The sequence below is a fragment of the Oncorhynchus kisutch genome, linkage group LG28, assembly GCF_002021735.2.
Source record: "Oncorhynchus kisutch isolate 150728-3 linkage group LG28, Okis_V2, whole genome shotgun sequence".
Taxonomy (NCBI): domain Eukaryota; kingdom Metazoa; phylum Chordata; class Actinopteri; order Salmoniformes; family Salmonidae; genus Oncorhynchus; species Oncorhynchus kisutch.
The window spans coordinates 26,949,976-26,966,742 of record NC_034201.2 but is presented as its reverse complement, the minus strand read 5'-3'; the positions used below and the strand labels follow the sequence as shown (position 1 = coordinate 26,966,742).

General features: G+C 41.7%; 1 protein-coding gene across 1 annotated transcript; it reads left to right on the top strand.

Annotated features, from left to right (window-relative positions):
• Window positions 1–57: 57 nt before the first annotated feature.
• Window positions 58–8,846, top strand: LOC109872965 (protein SMG8). Its single transcript, XM_020464402.2, has 4 exons — window positions 58–1,675; window positions 1,852–1,997; window positions 7,155–8,054; window positions 8,344–8,846. The coding sequence occupies exons 1-4, from the start codon at window positions 157–159 to the stop codon at window positions 8,557–8,559; spliced, it is 2,781 nt and encodes a 926-aa protein (XP_020319991.1). The 5' UTR covers window positions 58–156; the 3' UTR covers window positions 8,560–8,846.
• The last annotated feature ends 7,921 nt before the right edge of the window (window positions 8,847–16,767 follow it).

Genomic DNA, 16,767 nt, shown 5'->3' with positions numbered 1-16,767 from the left:
TTTTACACAATTTCGGTATCCATAAAAGACCATACCTGTTTTGGTTGCGGGAACACAAATGTCCCTTGTTTCTACACGGAACATTTTACTTGTGTCCACGGAAAGTGGCCTTGTGCGCATATATTTATCTTCCCCACATTGATTTGGCCGGAAGAAATGGCTTTGCCCATGAGTTTGGGAGTGCTTCTAGAATCAGAAGTAATAGAGGATCCATTGTACAAAGATGACGGTCTCTGTGTACTTGGTTTATTCGGTAAGACTGCGATGCAAGCCGGATCGCCAAAAGAGTTTCTAATCAACACGCTCGCGGACAAGCACATCTATGATCTCTTCCGACTGGATGAGACCGACAATCAGAACAGTGGAGGCTTGATTCAGGCATACTACAGCCAAGAAAACCGCGTATTGTATCTGGTGCTTACTTCAGTTTGTGACAACCGACAGCTTTTGCGGGCGTGTGAGTCTTTGAGTGCGGGCATCGGACACTCCGATGCGCATGAATCGTGGAAAGGGGCGGATAAACAGCATTGTTTAGCATTGCTCTATCTCTTCTCCTTGTGCCATGTCCTGCTACTGGTCCATCCTACATGCTGTTTTGATGTCACCTATGACAGATTGTTCCGTGCTGTGGATGCACTTCGTCAGAAAACTCTGCCACTACTACGTGCTGCCATTAAGGATTCCAACATATCCAAAGAATGGAAGGTGAACTGCCGCCCCTGTCCCCCACGCCTCCTATTTGTATTCCAGATGAATGGAACCCTGAGAAGCTGTGGTGGAAATGGTTCAGATCCTTCTGGGGGAAATGCTGACAAGCCCAAGAAACACTCTCCACGAAGACGCCTACAGCATGCATTGGAGGACCAGATATATCGCATTTTCCGGAAAAGTCGGGTCCTCACCAACCAGAGCAGTAATTGCTTGTTCACTGTCCCTGCTAACCAGGCGTTTGTGTATGTGGTGCCAGGGCCAGAGGAGGACCCAGTGGCAGCCGTGCTGGGGCAGCTGCGCTCCAACTGCGCCCTGCGGGAAAATGACACCAATACCTCAGTATCTGGACCCAGGCGCTATCAACAAATGCGTCACTCTGCTAGACATCCATCCTTCAATGTAGAAAGCAGCAGCCTCTCAGGAGGGCAACATGTGGACTGTAGTCTGAAGGAGTTCCTTTGGCAGCATGTCGAACTGGTGTTGACCAAGAAAGGCTTTGACGACAGCGTCGGTCGCAATCCACAGCCTTCCCATTTTGAGCTTCCAACTTACTCCAAGTGGGCCCAAGTGGCCTACATGCTGCATCAGGTTATGATAGCCAACACAGATGAGGAAAGTGCTGAGCTATCTGTAAAAGTGCAGAGTCAGCTTAAAGTGTTGGAGGGTTTCCTGGACACGGATGCCAAGTTCTCTGAGAACCGCTGTCAGAAAGCCCTGCCGCTGGCACATAGCACCTACCAGTCCAACCTTCCCCATAACTATACCACCACGGTGCACAAAAACCAACTGACACAAGCACTTCGGGTCTATAGTCAGCATGCACGTGGCGTAGCTTTTCAGCGCTATGCCTTGCAGTTGCATGAGGACTGCTACAAGTTCTGGAGTAATGGGCATCAGCTATGTGAAGAGCGCAGTCTGACGGACCAACACTGTGTGCACAAGTTTCACCTGCTGCCTCGGCCAGGTAAAGCCTCAATCACTACCATACAGAAAATGAGAAGTTATAGTATTTTCCATATTTAAAACACATAGGTATCATAACAGGTATCAACATAGTTGGTAATCGGTGTATCTCAGAATATCAATTTTGAACTATATTGTTATGGCTAACAACTGTCTTCTATGTTACTATATCTGCAGGTGAGAAGCCAGAGATGGACCACAACCCGCCCATCCTCAACCACAACAGCAGGGGGCGTTCCACTGGCTCGTGTAACTGTGGCCGGAAGCAAGCCCCTCGTGAGGACCCCTTTGCCATCCAAGCTGCCAACTATGACTTCTACCAAGTTAGTATCTATCATTGTTTATGCAGAACTTTGTTCTAAAGCGGTATCCACACCCATTGGATTTAGTGAACATAATAAAGTGGCCATATACAGAAAAGCCAAAGGCTGGGCCTAAAATAGTGTCAGATTATATAACACATTTAGTAGTGATTCATTATATAAAAATAAATAAATAAACAGTTGGTCTGCTGTGTGTAACGTGGAGCATCCAGACACTGCACTTGATGCATTTATGACATTGTTTCATCCAGTTATTGATAAGCCTGGCCCTATTAAGACACTGACTGATAGAATTGATGAGGAATTGGAAAACTGTATGTTTGAGAGCGATGAAGCAAAAGGAGTGGCTAATAAGTCTAGCTGCACATCTGATTGGCAAACTTACTGTAAATTGAGAAATTGTGACTGAACAAAAAGAAAACTACAAAATGAAGACGAATAATATAAAGTATGATGGAAAAAAGCTTTGGAGTACATTTAAATTAAATTATGGACAGAAAGACATTTAACTCCACATTTTATTGAAACAGAAGGCTCAGTCATCACAAAACATTTTGATATTGGCAATTATTTTAATGACTATTTCATTGCCAAAGTGGGCAAACTCGAGCATGAAATGCCAACAACAAACTGTGAGACATCATATTCATGCATAAAATACCTAATATTTAAAGGAAAGCATTGTAATTTAGAATTCTGTAAATATAGTGTGGGAGAGGTGGGGAAAGTATTGTTGTCCATCAGTAATGAGAAACCACTTGATATATTTAGATGGAAAGCTACTGACAATGTTGGGGGACTATATTGTCACTCCTGTTTAACTTGAATCTGAGCCCCTGAAAAGTGTTTGTCCTTGGACCTGGATGGAAGAAAAAGTCTGGACATTGGGACATACAGTGCATTCGGAAAGTATTCAGACCCCTTCCCGTTTTCCACGGTTTATGTTAACAGCCCTATTCTAAAATGGGATCAATTATTTTTTCCCCTCAACAATCTACACACAAATACCCCATGATGACAAAGTGAAAACAGGTTTTTAGACATTTCGGCAAATGTATAAAAAGCCACAAGTATTCAGACCCTTTGCTATGAGACTCGAAATTGAGCTCGTGTGCATCCTATTTCCATTGATCATCCTTGATGTTTTTACAACTTGATTGCAGTCCATCTGTTGTAAATAAAATTTATTGGACATGATTTGGAAAGGCTGTGTATATAAGGTCTCACAGTTGGCAGTGCATATCAGAGCAAAAACCAAGCCATGAGGTCGAAGGAATTGTCTGTATACCTGCAAGACAGGTTTGTCAAGGCACATATCTTGGGAAGGGTATCAAAACATTTCTGCACCATTGAAGGTCCCCAAGAACACAGTGGACTTTATCATTCTTAAATGGAAGAAGTTTGGAACCACCAAGATTCTTCCTAGAGCAGGCCGCCTGGCCAAACTGAGCAATCTGAGGAGAAGGACATTGGTCAGGGAGGTGACCAAGAACCCGATGGTCACTCTGACAGAGCTCCAGTTCCTCTGTGGAGATGGGAGAACCTTCCAGAAGGACAACCATCTTTGCAGCACTCCACCAATTAGGCCTTAATGGTAGCGTGTCCAGATGGAAACCACTCCTCAGTAAAAGGCACATGACAGCCCACTTGGAGTTTGCCAAAAGGCAGCAAAAGGAATCAGACCATGAGAAAGAAGATTCTCTGGTCTGATGAAACCAAGATTCTTGGTCACCTTCTTCCCCGATTGCTCAGTTTCGCCGGACAGCCAGCTCTAGGAAGAGTTTCGGTGGTTCCAAACTTCTTGGACCTTCAATGCTGCAGAATTTGTTGGTACCCTTCCCCAGATCTGTGCCTGGACACAATCCTGTCTCGGAGCTCTACGGACAATTCCTTCAACCTCATGGCTTGGTTTTTGCCTTGACATGCACTGTCACCTGGAGACAGGTGTGTGACTTTCAAAATCCTGTCCAATCAATTGAATTTACCACCGGTGGACTCCAAGTTGTAGAAACATCTCAAGGATGATCAATGGAAACATGATGCACCTCAGCTCAATTTCGAGTCTCATAGCAAAGGGTCTGAATACTTACGTAAATAAGGTATTTCTGTTTTTTATATTTAATATACTTGCCCCCCCAAAAATTGCTTTGTCATTATGGGGTGTTGTGTGTAGATTGAGGGGGAAAATATATATAATCATATATAACGTTACAAAATGTGGAAAAGGTGAAGGGGTCTGAATACTTTCTGAATGCACCGTATGTGTATGTACTGTTGTGTCAGCAATGTGTGTAACTGTTTTATTATTTTAAATGTGTGTAGTTCAGTCCTTGAGCTGTTCTTGTCTATTGCTGTTCTGTGTTTTGTGCTTCAGAATACTAAAGTACTATATCCACCAACAGATCTCTGCAGACAGCCTGGTCTCATAGACTAGACCGGGACTCTCAAATTAGTATGATATGTTACATTTGATATGGTTACATGAGCCAGATGGTTTTTGTTGTTTTTTTTTCTCCCCAATTTTGTGGTATCCAATTGGTAGTAGTTACTGTCTTGTCTCATCGCTGCAACTCCCATACGGACTCGGGCGAGGCGAAGGTCGAGAGCCATGCGTCCTCCGAAACACAACCCAACCAAGCCACACCAATGTGTCGGAGGAAACACCGTACACCTAGCGACCTGGTCAGCGTGCACTGCGCCCGGCCTGCCACAGGAGTCACTACTGTGCGATGAGACTAGGATATCCCTCCTGGCTAACCTGGACGACGCTGGGCCAATTGTGCGCCTCCCGGGCGTGGCCTGCTGCGACAGAGCCTGGGCTCGAACCCAGAATCTCAGGTGGCACAGTGCCTTAGACCATTGCGCCACCCAGAGGCTGGTTACTTAAGGCAAAAATGAAAGTATGGTGGTTGGTAATGGGTGTACCTATAATGCGAATGTCTTGCAAATTAAAGGTTGTGAGTTCGAATCTCATTATACTACGCTAGTATTTTAGCTAATGACCAACTTTTCAACTACTTGACACCTACTTAGCGTGTTAGCTAACCCTTAACCCTAGCCTAGCTAACGTTAGCCAGCTAGCTAGAATTCCTAACATGTTTTTCAAATTCGTAACATATTGTACATTTCGCCAATTTTTTACATAATATTAATTGTTATTTGTATCATAAGAAATGAGCGCTGGACATCCACAAATTAGTACATACTAGAGGTCGACCGATTATGATTTTTCAACACCAATACCGATTTATAGCAATTGATTTTTTGTATTTAAAAAAAAAAATAATAATAATAAATAATAATAATAAAAAATATACAGTTTATTTTTATAAGGACAATTACAACCGTACTGAATGAACACTTATTTTAACTTAATATAATACATCAAAATCAATTTAGCCTCAAATAAATAATGAAACCTGTTCAATTTGGTTTAAATAATGCAAAAACAAAGTGTTGGAGAAGAAAGTAAAAGTGCAATATGTGCCATGTAAGAAAGCTAACGTTTAATTACATTGCTCAGAACATGAGAACATATGAAAGCTGGTGGTTCCTTTTAACATGAGTCTTCAATATTCCCAGGTAAGAAGTTTTAGGTTGTAGTTATTATAGGAATTATAGGACTATTTCTCTCTATACGATTTGTATTTCATATACCTTTGACTATTGGATGTTCTTATAGGCACTTTAGTATTGCCAGTGTAACAGTATAGCTTCCGTCCCTCTCCTCGCCCCTACCTGGGCTCGAACCAGGAACACATCGACAACAGCCACCCTCGAAGCAGCGTTACCCATGCAGAGCAAGGGGAACAACTACTCCAAGTCTCAGAGCGAGTGACGTTTGAAACGCTATTAGCACACACCCCGCTAACTAGCTAGGCATTTCACATCGGTTACACCAGCCTAATCTCGGGAGTTGATAGGCTTGAAGTCATAAACAGCTCAATGCTTGAAGCATTGCGAAGAGCTGCTGGCAAAACGCACAAAAGTGCTGTTTGAATGAATGCTTACGAGCCTGCTGGTGCCTACCATTGCTCAGTCAGACTGCTCTATCAAATCATATACTTAATTATAACATAATAACACACAGAAATACGAGCCTTAGGTCATTAATATGGTCGAATCCGGAAACTATCATCTCGAAAACAAGACGTTTATTCTTTCAGTGAAATACGGAACCGTTCCGTATTTTATCTAACGGGTGGCCATAAGTCTAAATATTTCTGTCACATTACACAACCTTCAATGTTATGTCATAATTTCGTAAAATTCTGGCAAATTAGTTCGCAACGAGTCCAGGCGGCCCAAACTGTTGCATATACCCTGACTCTGCATGCAATGAATGCAGAGAAGTGACACAATTTCACCTGGCTAATATTTCCTGCTAACCTGGATTTCTTTTAGCTAAATATGCAGGTTTAGAAATATATACTAATGTGGATTGATTTTAAGAAAGGCATTAACGTTTATGGTTAGGTACACGTTGGAGCGACGACAGTGCTTTTTCACGAATGCTCACCGCATCGATTATATGCAACGCAGGATATGCTAGATAACTAGTAATATCATCAACCATGTGTAGTTAACTAGTGATTATGATTGATTTTTTGATAAGATAGGTTTAATTCTAGCTTGCAACTTACCATGGCTTCTTACTGCATTCGCGTAACAGGCAGGCTCCTCGTGGAGTGCAATGAGGGGCAGGTGGTTAGAGTGTTGGACTAGGTAACTGTAAGGTTGCAAGATTGAATCCCAGAGCTGACAAGGTAAAAAGCTGTCGTTCTTCCCCTGAACAAGGCAGTTAACCCACTGTACCTAGGCCATCATTGAAAATAAGAATGTGTTCTTAACTGACTTGCCTAGTTAAAGGTGTAATTTTTTTTGTTGTTTCCTAAATCGGCGTCCAAAAATACAGATTTCCGATTATGAAAACTTGAAATCGGCCCTAATTAATCGGCCATTCCGATTAATCGGTCGACCTCTAGTACATACCATACGAAACGTAACAATTCATACTAAATGGAGTGTCGCCGATTTACATACGGAATAATACAAAATGCTCTGAGACCAGGTTGTTGCAGAGGACACCAGCATAACCCCCAACTGTACCTGTACCTATAGTATTTTTTCACTTTATCTCACCCTGTTGCCCTGTAGATGCTTGAAGAGAAATGCTGCGGGATGCTGGAGAGGATCGATTTTCCTGTTTTCCAGCCGAGCACCCCAGATCCAGCCCCGGCCTGCGAAGAAGCACCCAGGTCCCCTGAGGTGGAAGCCCCAGTCCTGTCGTCAGGGTCAGAGCCATCAGAGGTGGAGAAGCTGAAGGAGAGTATACCAGCATCCCACACCCCTGGGGAGAGCACCAGCCTCAGCCTGGCTCTCAGCCTGGGTCAGTCCACTGACAGCCTGGGGCCCTATGGAGACGGAGTGGGAGGCGAGGGCCAGGAGAAGAGGCCCGGCCTGGTAGACCGCCAGGCCTCCACCGTGGAGTACCTCCCAGGCATGCTCCACTCAGGCTGCCCCAAAGGCCTGCTGCCCAAGTTCTCTAGCTGGTCGCTGGTCAAGCTGGGCCCCGCCAAGGCCTACAACCCCCACACTGGCCTGGAGCAGCCAGGCTTCCTGCCTGGCTCCTCCTTTCTCCTGCCCTGGGACGTAGTGATTCGCTCCCGCTCTGAAGATGAAGTGGGCCTAACTGAGCCCCTGGATGGGGGACCCTCTTCCTGGCCGGCCCCCAACAAAGCCCTAGTGGGAAAGCGGGGGAGCACAGGGGGCCTTGGTAGGGGACGCAGGCGAGATGACGTGGCCCGGGCCTTCGTGGGCTTTGAGTACGAGGACAGTAGGGGTCGGCGTTTCCTTAGCTCAGGGCCTGATAAAGTGGTGAAGGTGCTGGGGCCTGGAGGGGCAAAAGAGCCGGCCACAAGGGCCCTGAACACAGACATGCCCCTGTACATCCCTTCTCCAGCCCAGGGGCGCGGCCTGAAACCCAACTATGCCCAGCTGGCGCGTCTCTACATTGTTGTACCTGAGGCCCACCTGGAGATAACACTTAACCCACAGGTACACTTGCCTGGCCTTCATTTACCTGTCAACTGGTGTTTGTCACAAGTTAATTATTCTCATGTTTTCCTCATCTATAAGTAAATTCCTCACTTCTCATGTTTTCCTGGTGACAAACACCAGTTATGCTAAACTCTCAATGCATTTAGAACTGGACTCATTTTGAGTTGTTAGTGTAGTAACAGGCTGTGTCGACTGGAGATTTTTAAAAAATGCAAATAGTCCCTTTGTTGATTGAGATGTAATGCTTTAATGTTGACTGTAAAACACTGCCCCTTTTTCTTCTTAGGTCCAACTGGGCTCTCCACCCTGTTCAGTGTTCCATCCAGAGCAGACGGAGCTGGTGCTGCCCCCTGATGGCCTGTGGGTCCTACGTTTCCCTTACTCCTACGTCACAGACCGTGGCCCATGTTACCCACCTAAAGACAATCAGCCCCTGGCCAACTACAAGGTCCTCAGAGGCATCTTGCGTGCCAACACTGCCAGCCCCCTTCCACCACAGTAACCCCCACTCATAACATTGTACCGCAAAGTGGCTCTCACTTACTTGCAAGATTATTGTAAAAATGACTGTGTTGGTTGGACCGTGACCTCTTGCCTGGTGTTGTTTTATCCCCTAACAAATGATTTTGAGTTAAATGGAATTGGGCTGGATTAGTTTATTATGAATGGCAATCTCATAAAATAAAAGTGTTGGTCTGCGCACAACTGCATTTCCACTTGGATATATTCAAATTGAAGATATTGATCTCATGTCTATTAAGGAGAGAATAAATGGCATCTTATGGATGATCCTTGTCTGTTGGCTTTATTCACTGTTATTGTGCACACTCAATCCAACCTGTCCTGTATAGAGGCTTATTTTGAGTTTGACTCTAGTATGATCATTATTCAGACAACCATTGCTCGCCTGAGATAGAGTAGATCATGATAAGCTATAGACCACACTACCTAGAGAGTTTATCTGTATTTTTCGTAGCTGTTTACATACCACGAGACTGAGGCTGGCACTAAGACAGCATTTAAAAGAGCTGTAACCAAGAAAGCGCTCACCCGGAGGCGGCGCTCCTAGTAGCAGGGGACTTTAATGCAGGGAAACTTAAATCCGTTTCACCAAATTTCTATCCGCATGTTAAATGTGCAACCAGAGAGAGAGAAATTCTAGACCACCTTTACTCCACACACAGAGACGCATACAAAGCTCGCCCTCCATTTGGCAAATCTGACCATAACTCTATCCTCCTGATTCCTGCTTACAAGCTAAAAATTTAAGCAGGAAGCAACATTGACTCAGTCTATAAAAAAAGTGGTCAGATGAAGCGGATGCTAAACTACAGGACTGTTTTGCTAGCACAAACTGGAATATGTTCTGCGATTCCTCCGATGGCATTGAAGAGTACACCACATCAGTCATTGGCTTCATCAATAAGTGCACCAATGACGTCGTCCCCACAGTGACCGTACATACATACTAGAGGTTGACCGATTTAAGATTTTTCAACGCAGATACCAATTATTGGAGGACCAAAAAAAGCAGATACCGATTTAATCGGCTGATTATTATACATATTTGTAATAAATGACAATTACAACAATAATGAATGAACAATGAACACTTATTTTAACTTAATATAATAAATAAAATAAATATAGTCTCAAATAAATAATGAAACATGTTCAATTTGGTTTAAATAATGCAAAAACAGTGTTGGAGAAGAAAGTAAAAGTGCAATATGTGCCATGTAAAAAAGCGACTGTTTAAGTTCCTCAGAACATGAGAACATATGAAAGCTGGTGGTTCCTTTTAACATGAGTCTTCAATATTCCCAGTGAAGAAGTTTTAGGTTGTAGTTATTATAGGACTATTTCTCGCTATACCATTTGTATTTCATATACCTTTGACTATTGGATGTTTTTATAGGCACTTTAGTATTGCTAGTCTAATCTCGGGAGTTGATAGGCTTGAAGTCATAAACAGCATTGCTAAGAGCTGCTGTTTGAATGAATGCTTACGAGCCTGCTGCTGCCTACCACCTGTCAGTCAGACTGCTCTATTAAATATCAAATCATATACTTAATTATAATAAACATACAAATACGAGCCTTTGGTCATTAATATGGTCAAATCCAGAAACTATATTTTCGAAAACAAAGCATTTATTCTTTCAGTGAAATACGGAACCGTTCCGTATTTTATCGAAAGGGTGGCAAGTCTAAGTATGACTGTTACATTGCACAACCTTCAATGTTATGTCATAATTATATACAATTCTGGCAACTAAATTACTGTCTTTGTTAGGAATAAATGGCCTTTCAACCGTTTGCAACGAGCCAGGTGGCCCAAACTGCTGCATACAGTGGGGCAAAAAAGTATTTAGTCAGCCACCAATTGTTCAAGTTCTCCCACTTAAAAAGATGAGAGGCCTGTAATTTTCACTTCAACTATGACAGACAAAATGAGAAAAAAACATCCAGAAAATCACATTGTAGGATTTTTAATGAATTTATTTGCAAATTATGGTGGAAAATAAGTATTTGGTCACATACAAACAAGCAAGATTTCTGGCTCTCACAGACCTGTAACTTTTTCTTTAAGAGGCTCCTCTGTCCTCCACTCGTTACCTGTATTAATGGCACCTGTTTGAACTTGTTATCAGTATAAAAGACACCTGTCCACAACCTCAAACAGTCACACTCCAAACTCCACTATGGCCAAGACCAAAGAGCTGTCAAAGGACACCAGAAACAAAATTGTAGACCTGCACCAGGCTGGGAAGACTGAATCTGCAATAGGTAAGCAGCTTGGTTTGAAGAAATCAACGGTGGGAACAATTATTAGGAAATGGAAGACATACAAGACCACTGATAATCTCCCTCGATCTGGGGCTCCACGTAAGATCTCACCCCGTGGGGTCAAAATGATCACAAGAACGGTGAGCAAAAATACCAGAATCACATGGGGGGACCTAGTGAATGACCTGCAGAGAGCTGGGACCAAAGTAACAAACGCCTACCATCAGTAACACACTACGCCACCAGGGACTCAAATCCTGCAGTGCCAGACGTGTCCCCCTGTTTAAGCCAGTACATGTCCAGGCCCGTCTGAAATTTGCTAGAGAGCATTTGGATGATCCAGAAGAAGATTGGGAGAATGTCATATGGTCAGATGAAACCAAAATATAACTTTTTGGTAATAACTCAACTAGTCGTGTTTGGAGGACAAAGAATGCTGAGTTGCATCCAAAGAACACCATACCTACTGTGAAGCATGGGGGTGGAAACATCATGCTTTGGGGCTGTTTTTCTGTAAAGGGACCAGGACGACTGATCCGTGTAAAGGAAAGAATGAATGGGGCCATGTATCGTGAGATTTTGAGTGAAAACCTCCTTCCATCAATCAGCAAGAGCATTGAAGATGAAACGTGGCTGGGTCTTTCAGCATGACAATGATCCCAAACACACCACCCGGGCAACGAAGGAGTGGCTTCGTAAGAAGCATTTCAAGGTCCTGGAGTGGCCTAGCCAGTCTCCAGATCTCAACCCCATAGAAAATCTTTGGAGGGAGTTGAAAGTCCGTGTTGCCCAGCAACAGCCCCAAAACATCACTGCTCTAGAGGAGATCTGCATGGGGGAATGGGCCAAAATATCAGCAACAGTGTGTGAAAACCTTGTAAAGACTTACAGAAAACTTTTGACCTCTGTCATTGCCAACAAAGGGTATATAACAAAGTATTGAGATAAACTTTTGTTTTTGACCAAATACTTATTTTCCACCATCATTTGCAAATAAATTCATAAAAAATCCTACAATGTGATCTTCTGGATATTTTTTCTAATTTTGTCTGTCATAGTTGAAGTGTACCTATGATGAAAATTACAGGCCTCTCTCATCTTTTTAAGTGGGAGAACTTGCACAATTGGTGGCTGACTAAGTACTTTTTTGCCCCACTGTATAAATTGGCTTATTTGTATATTTTGAAGTGAAGTGTTTAAACGTTGTTTTAATTGTTAATGAACTAGTGTCAATGTTGATTAATCACATATCACAATCCTGCAATAAAGAGATGAATGTGTTCTGTCTGTAATGTTTCTGTGTTGTGTCCTGAAATGAACATTTCCTTTTTGTCTAGTTGTAAGTTCTCTACTCTGTTTTATTTGATTGCCACTCTCAGTACATCAGCTATGTTAATTCATTTTGCAGTCATATGCCTACAGCATGATGGCATTACTGGCTTTGTGGGCATCAGTCATCTGAAGCAGAGAATAGCTAAAGGAATACCTTGTTTACATGTTCAGCTATATGTTCTCAATTTAAAATGATACCATTAGACAATGTATATGAGGCAAACCAGATCCAGGCTGTATCATGTCCGGCCGCCATTGTAAATATGAATTTGTTCTTAACTGACTTGCCTAGTTAAATTAAAGTGCTGACATAAATTGTGTAATGCAAATCCAACCCTTGTAATTTAGGTACAGTATGAAAATAAGGTGATGACAATTAGGCTACAGGAGATGAGCTTTCCCACCCAACCCAACCCAACATGCATACATTCATTTTTTTTCCAACTGAGATACGTTCCGAATGGACCAGAGGACAGTCAGATCTGTTCCAAAAAGGCCTATGAAAAAACAAACCCGTGCTGGTTTAGACCCGTTCAGATCCAAGAATAGAAAGAAATCTCCAACTGGGCGCTGCCAGCGCCATCAATAAATGAGCGATGTTGGCCAAATGATCCACAGTTAGGCCCTACGTGTCCTTACCTGACTATAAAAAAATACAAAAACACTATTCGATGTGTATCATATTCACAACTTTATAGCTTATTTTATTGTTTTTACTGTCTTCAAACTATAATTGCCCAGCTCACCGTTCAGCTGTCGGGTATTTGAGTGCTAAATGCATCAGGGCATTGTATACATGTGTCCACTGTATGATATTTTAAAATATGTTCCCAAGACTGACATGCATTTCTTTAGACTTGTCTAAATACTGAGCACAAAATTAAAAACACAGTTCAAGCTTAATTTAGCCAACAAAAAACGAAAATATTTTGCATATTTAAAGAACTGGTTTAGATTATTTTAAGCCTACAATAATAATTACATACAATAATGATAAAACAATGATAATGAATACGAAAATAAATAAATTGGTAAAATTGCATCAAACCTGAATAGCGAGTTGCACACAGTCCTTTTTGCCGCGCCAACTTTCTTGTCTTTGTCCAGTACAATATTAAAACTTGTCCACGAGGACATTCCCCTTGTCGCCTTTTCACTATACTCCTTCTCTTCTAACTTTCGCTTTACTTTAATTAAAAAGGCCTCCATCTTCACAATTAACAGTACTTTCAACTCGCTCTCTTCTCAACAGCAGAGGTGAGCTACAAGCTTGCTCAGTTCTCATCACCTCACAGACATTAAATGAACAGAGGATGGGTCCCGTCAGTAAATACATTTGAATTGCACATACCGTGGCAATTATATCAGACCCACCCAGATCCTAGACAAAAAGTTTGAATTTTCCCAGGTCGGATCTCGGAATTTCGGGTTCAGTTGGACCCGTGAAGGCCTATAAGCTATAAAGTTTAGAATATGATACACATCGAATAGTGTTTTTGTAATTTGATATATGCAGGTAAGGACACGTAGGGCCTAACTGTGGATCATTTGGCCAACGTCACTGATTTATTGATGGCGCTGTCAGCGCCCAGTTGGAGATTTCGTTCTCTTTCTACTCTCGGATCTGTTTTCCCACAGGCCATTTTGTAACAGATCTGACTGTCCTCTGGTACACTCGAAACAGAATTATGTTTTTTTTATTTTTATGTATGTATGAGAAAGTCACGGATCCATTTCGGAACAGGTCCAAAGGACCCGTGAAGACCTCTAACATAGAGCAACCATGTACTGTTCATCTATGGGAGCAACTAAAATTAATGAAATTAAATTCACCTCATAAAATGTTACCTGTAATGCACATCTCCTGTAGCCTAAGTGTCATCTCCTTATTTTCTTAATGTACCTAAAGTCCAAAGGTTGGGCTCCCAAGTGGCGCAGCAGTCTAAGGCACTGCATCTCAGTGCAAGAGATGTTACTACAGTCCCTGGTTCAAATCCAGGCTGTATCACATCCGGCCGTGATTGGGAGCCCCGTAGGGCAGCGCACAATTGGCCCAGCGTCGTCTGGGTTTGGTCAGGATAGGCCATCATTGTAAAGAATAATTTGTTCTTAACTGACTTGCCTTTTACATTTAAAAAATATATATATATACTCTGTATCACTGACCCTGGATAAACTCGCGACTTGTTTAACATGGCCAATCGGTGCTTTTAGGTGCTTTAACTAGCTAGTTGGTTATACATAGGTAGTTTACGAGGTTAGCTGATTTTTCAAAAAAACTAACCTCATTGTAGCTAGCTACTTGTCCCTCAAGATACTTCAGAAACTTTATAAAATATATATTGATATGGCCAGCATTGTAGATCATTTCTCCTCGCTGGCTGCAGTTTTAGCCCATCTCGAAATAACAGAGAAATGCTGTGAAAACCAGCGTGTTTGGAATAGTAAATGAAATCTGGACACTGACTGTAGGCCTATAACCTCTCACATGTAACGTAATAGTAACTCCTGAAGAATTATGCAGTTCTTGCAGTGAAATTGTACAACAAATGTTAATTTTGTCTCAGGAAAAGGAGTGGAGAAATATGATTTAATATGATTTATTTCAGCATCTCCTCTTGAGAAAATGCGAATATGCATGCAATGTGTTATCTTTTACACTGTTATGCAATCAGACAGTATATTAAAATACGCACTCAAGACCCACTGAAGTCTTATCAGAAACGCGTTTTTTCGTTCTCAGGTTTTCATTTTCTTAAAACCAGTCAAACGGATGACATTTGGACATTTCGCACAGGACCAATCTGTTTTGGAGTTATTGCGTTTTCTCCCAGTCCCTAAACGAAACAGACAACTTTACCGGTGTTAACTAGATTACTAATGCATTTTATCAATATTCTAGTGACAGTATTCTAGTGAGCACTACTTTATTTAGTCTTCTGGAGCAAGAGATTATGAAATAAGAGAAGCTGCATGTATCAAACTATAGTTGACAAACAAATGGCCTACCAAATGCCGGATATTATAGTATGGCCTACCAAATGTCGGATATTATAGTATGGCCTACCAAATGTCGGATATTATAGTATGGCCTACCAAATGTCGGATATTATAGTATGGCCTACCAAATGTCGGATATTATAGTATGGCCTACCAAATGTCGGATATTATAGTATGGCCTACCAAATGTCGGATATTATAGTATGGCCTACCAAATGTCGGATATTATAGTATGGCCTACCAAATGTCGGATATTATAGTATGGCCTACCAAATGTCGGATATTATAGTATGGCCTACCAAATGTCGGATATTATAGTATGGCCTACCAAATGTCGGATATTATAGTATGGCCTACCAAATGTCGGATATTATAAGCATAAACTTGTCTAAATTAGGGGTGAATGTAGCCAGTAGTAAACTAATTATTATTGTTGTGGATCGAACTGCGCAGGTAGCCTACTTTTTTAAGTGATTTGTTTGACAATCAGATGAAAACATCACACAACCAAAATGATATGCGAAACTGAGCCTGCGCAGATCGAAAAAACAACAGTAAACAGGATAAGATGTTTGTTAAGATGTTTGTTTACATGCCACAGTATCCCGTCTTTAGATCAGCATATTCCAGGCATTTTATTTATTTCTCATAACCGGGATACAACATTTTTGAAGTTATTGTAAACGGAGTATGTTTTTCAACTCAAAAACACAATAATTGAGTATCCGAATAATAACGGAATATTGGTAGGCATATAAAGTGGTCACTGTTCCGAACCCTCTAGCTGATTTCTGCCATGGAACTTGGTCATGGCTAGAAATGAATTTGTCGAATGAACGCCATATTTGACATTAGAATAATTTACGTATTAGGATAAGACAATTGGGAAAGGGGTTAGGGTTAGCTAAACACGCACATTTGACAGAAGCTGGATCCTTTCTAGCCATGATGAGACTTATTTTGGGCTACTGGAACCCTAGCCACTGAATTATCAGATAAGGCACAGCATTACCCACTAGATGTCGCAGTTAACCAAGTTCTCGAGTGTGGTGTGAGAATTCTCTACATGGCCCCCTAACAGAAAGTCATATATTTGGTCTTTCCTTAATTGTGTCCTTCAGTGCTGTATGTATAGCATGGTCATGCATACTTCCAGCTTTTATTATAATGCTTAACATTAATATATGGTTCTGCAGGTACAAGGTTTGCTCTAATCAATGCGCCAAATACAACAAGTGTAGACCTGACCGTGAAATTCTTACTTACAAGTCCTTAACCAACAAGCAGTTCATGAAATAGAATTAAGAAAATATTTACTAAATAAACACGATAAAATAACAATTACGAGACTATATACAGGGGATGTCTGTATCAAGGCAATGTACGGGAATACAGGTCAGTCGAGGTAATTTATACACGTAGGTAGGGGTAAAGTGACTATATATAGATATAAATAGATATATATATATAGATAATATACAGCGAGTAGCATAATGTATTTAGACCTATTTGCTTTTCTACCATGACTGTAATTATGGACAATATTGACATTTTTCCATGTTGTTTGGTAAATTGGTAAGCTAACGTT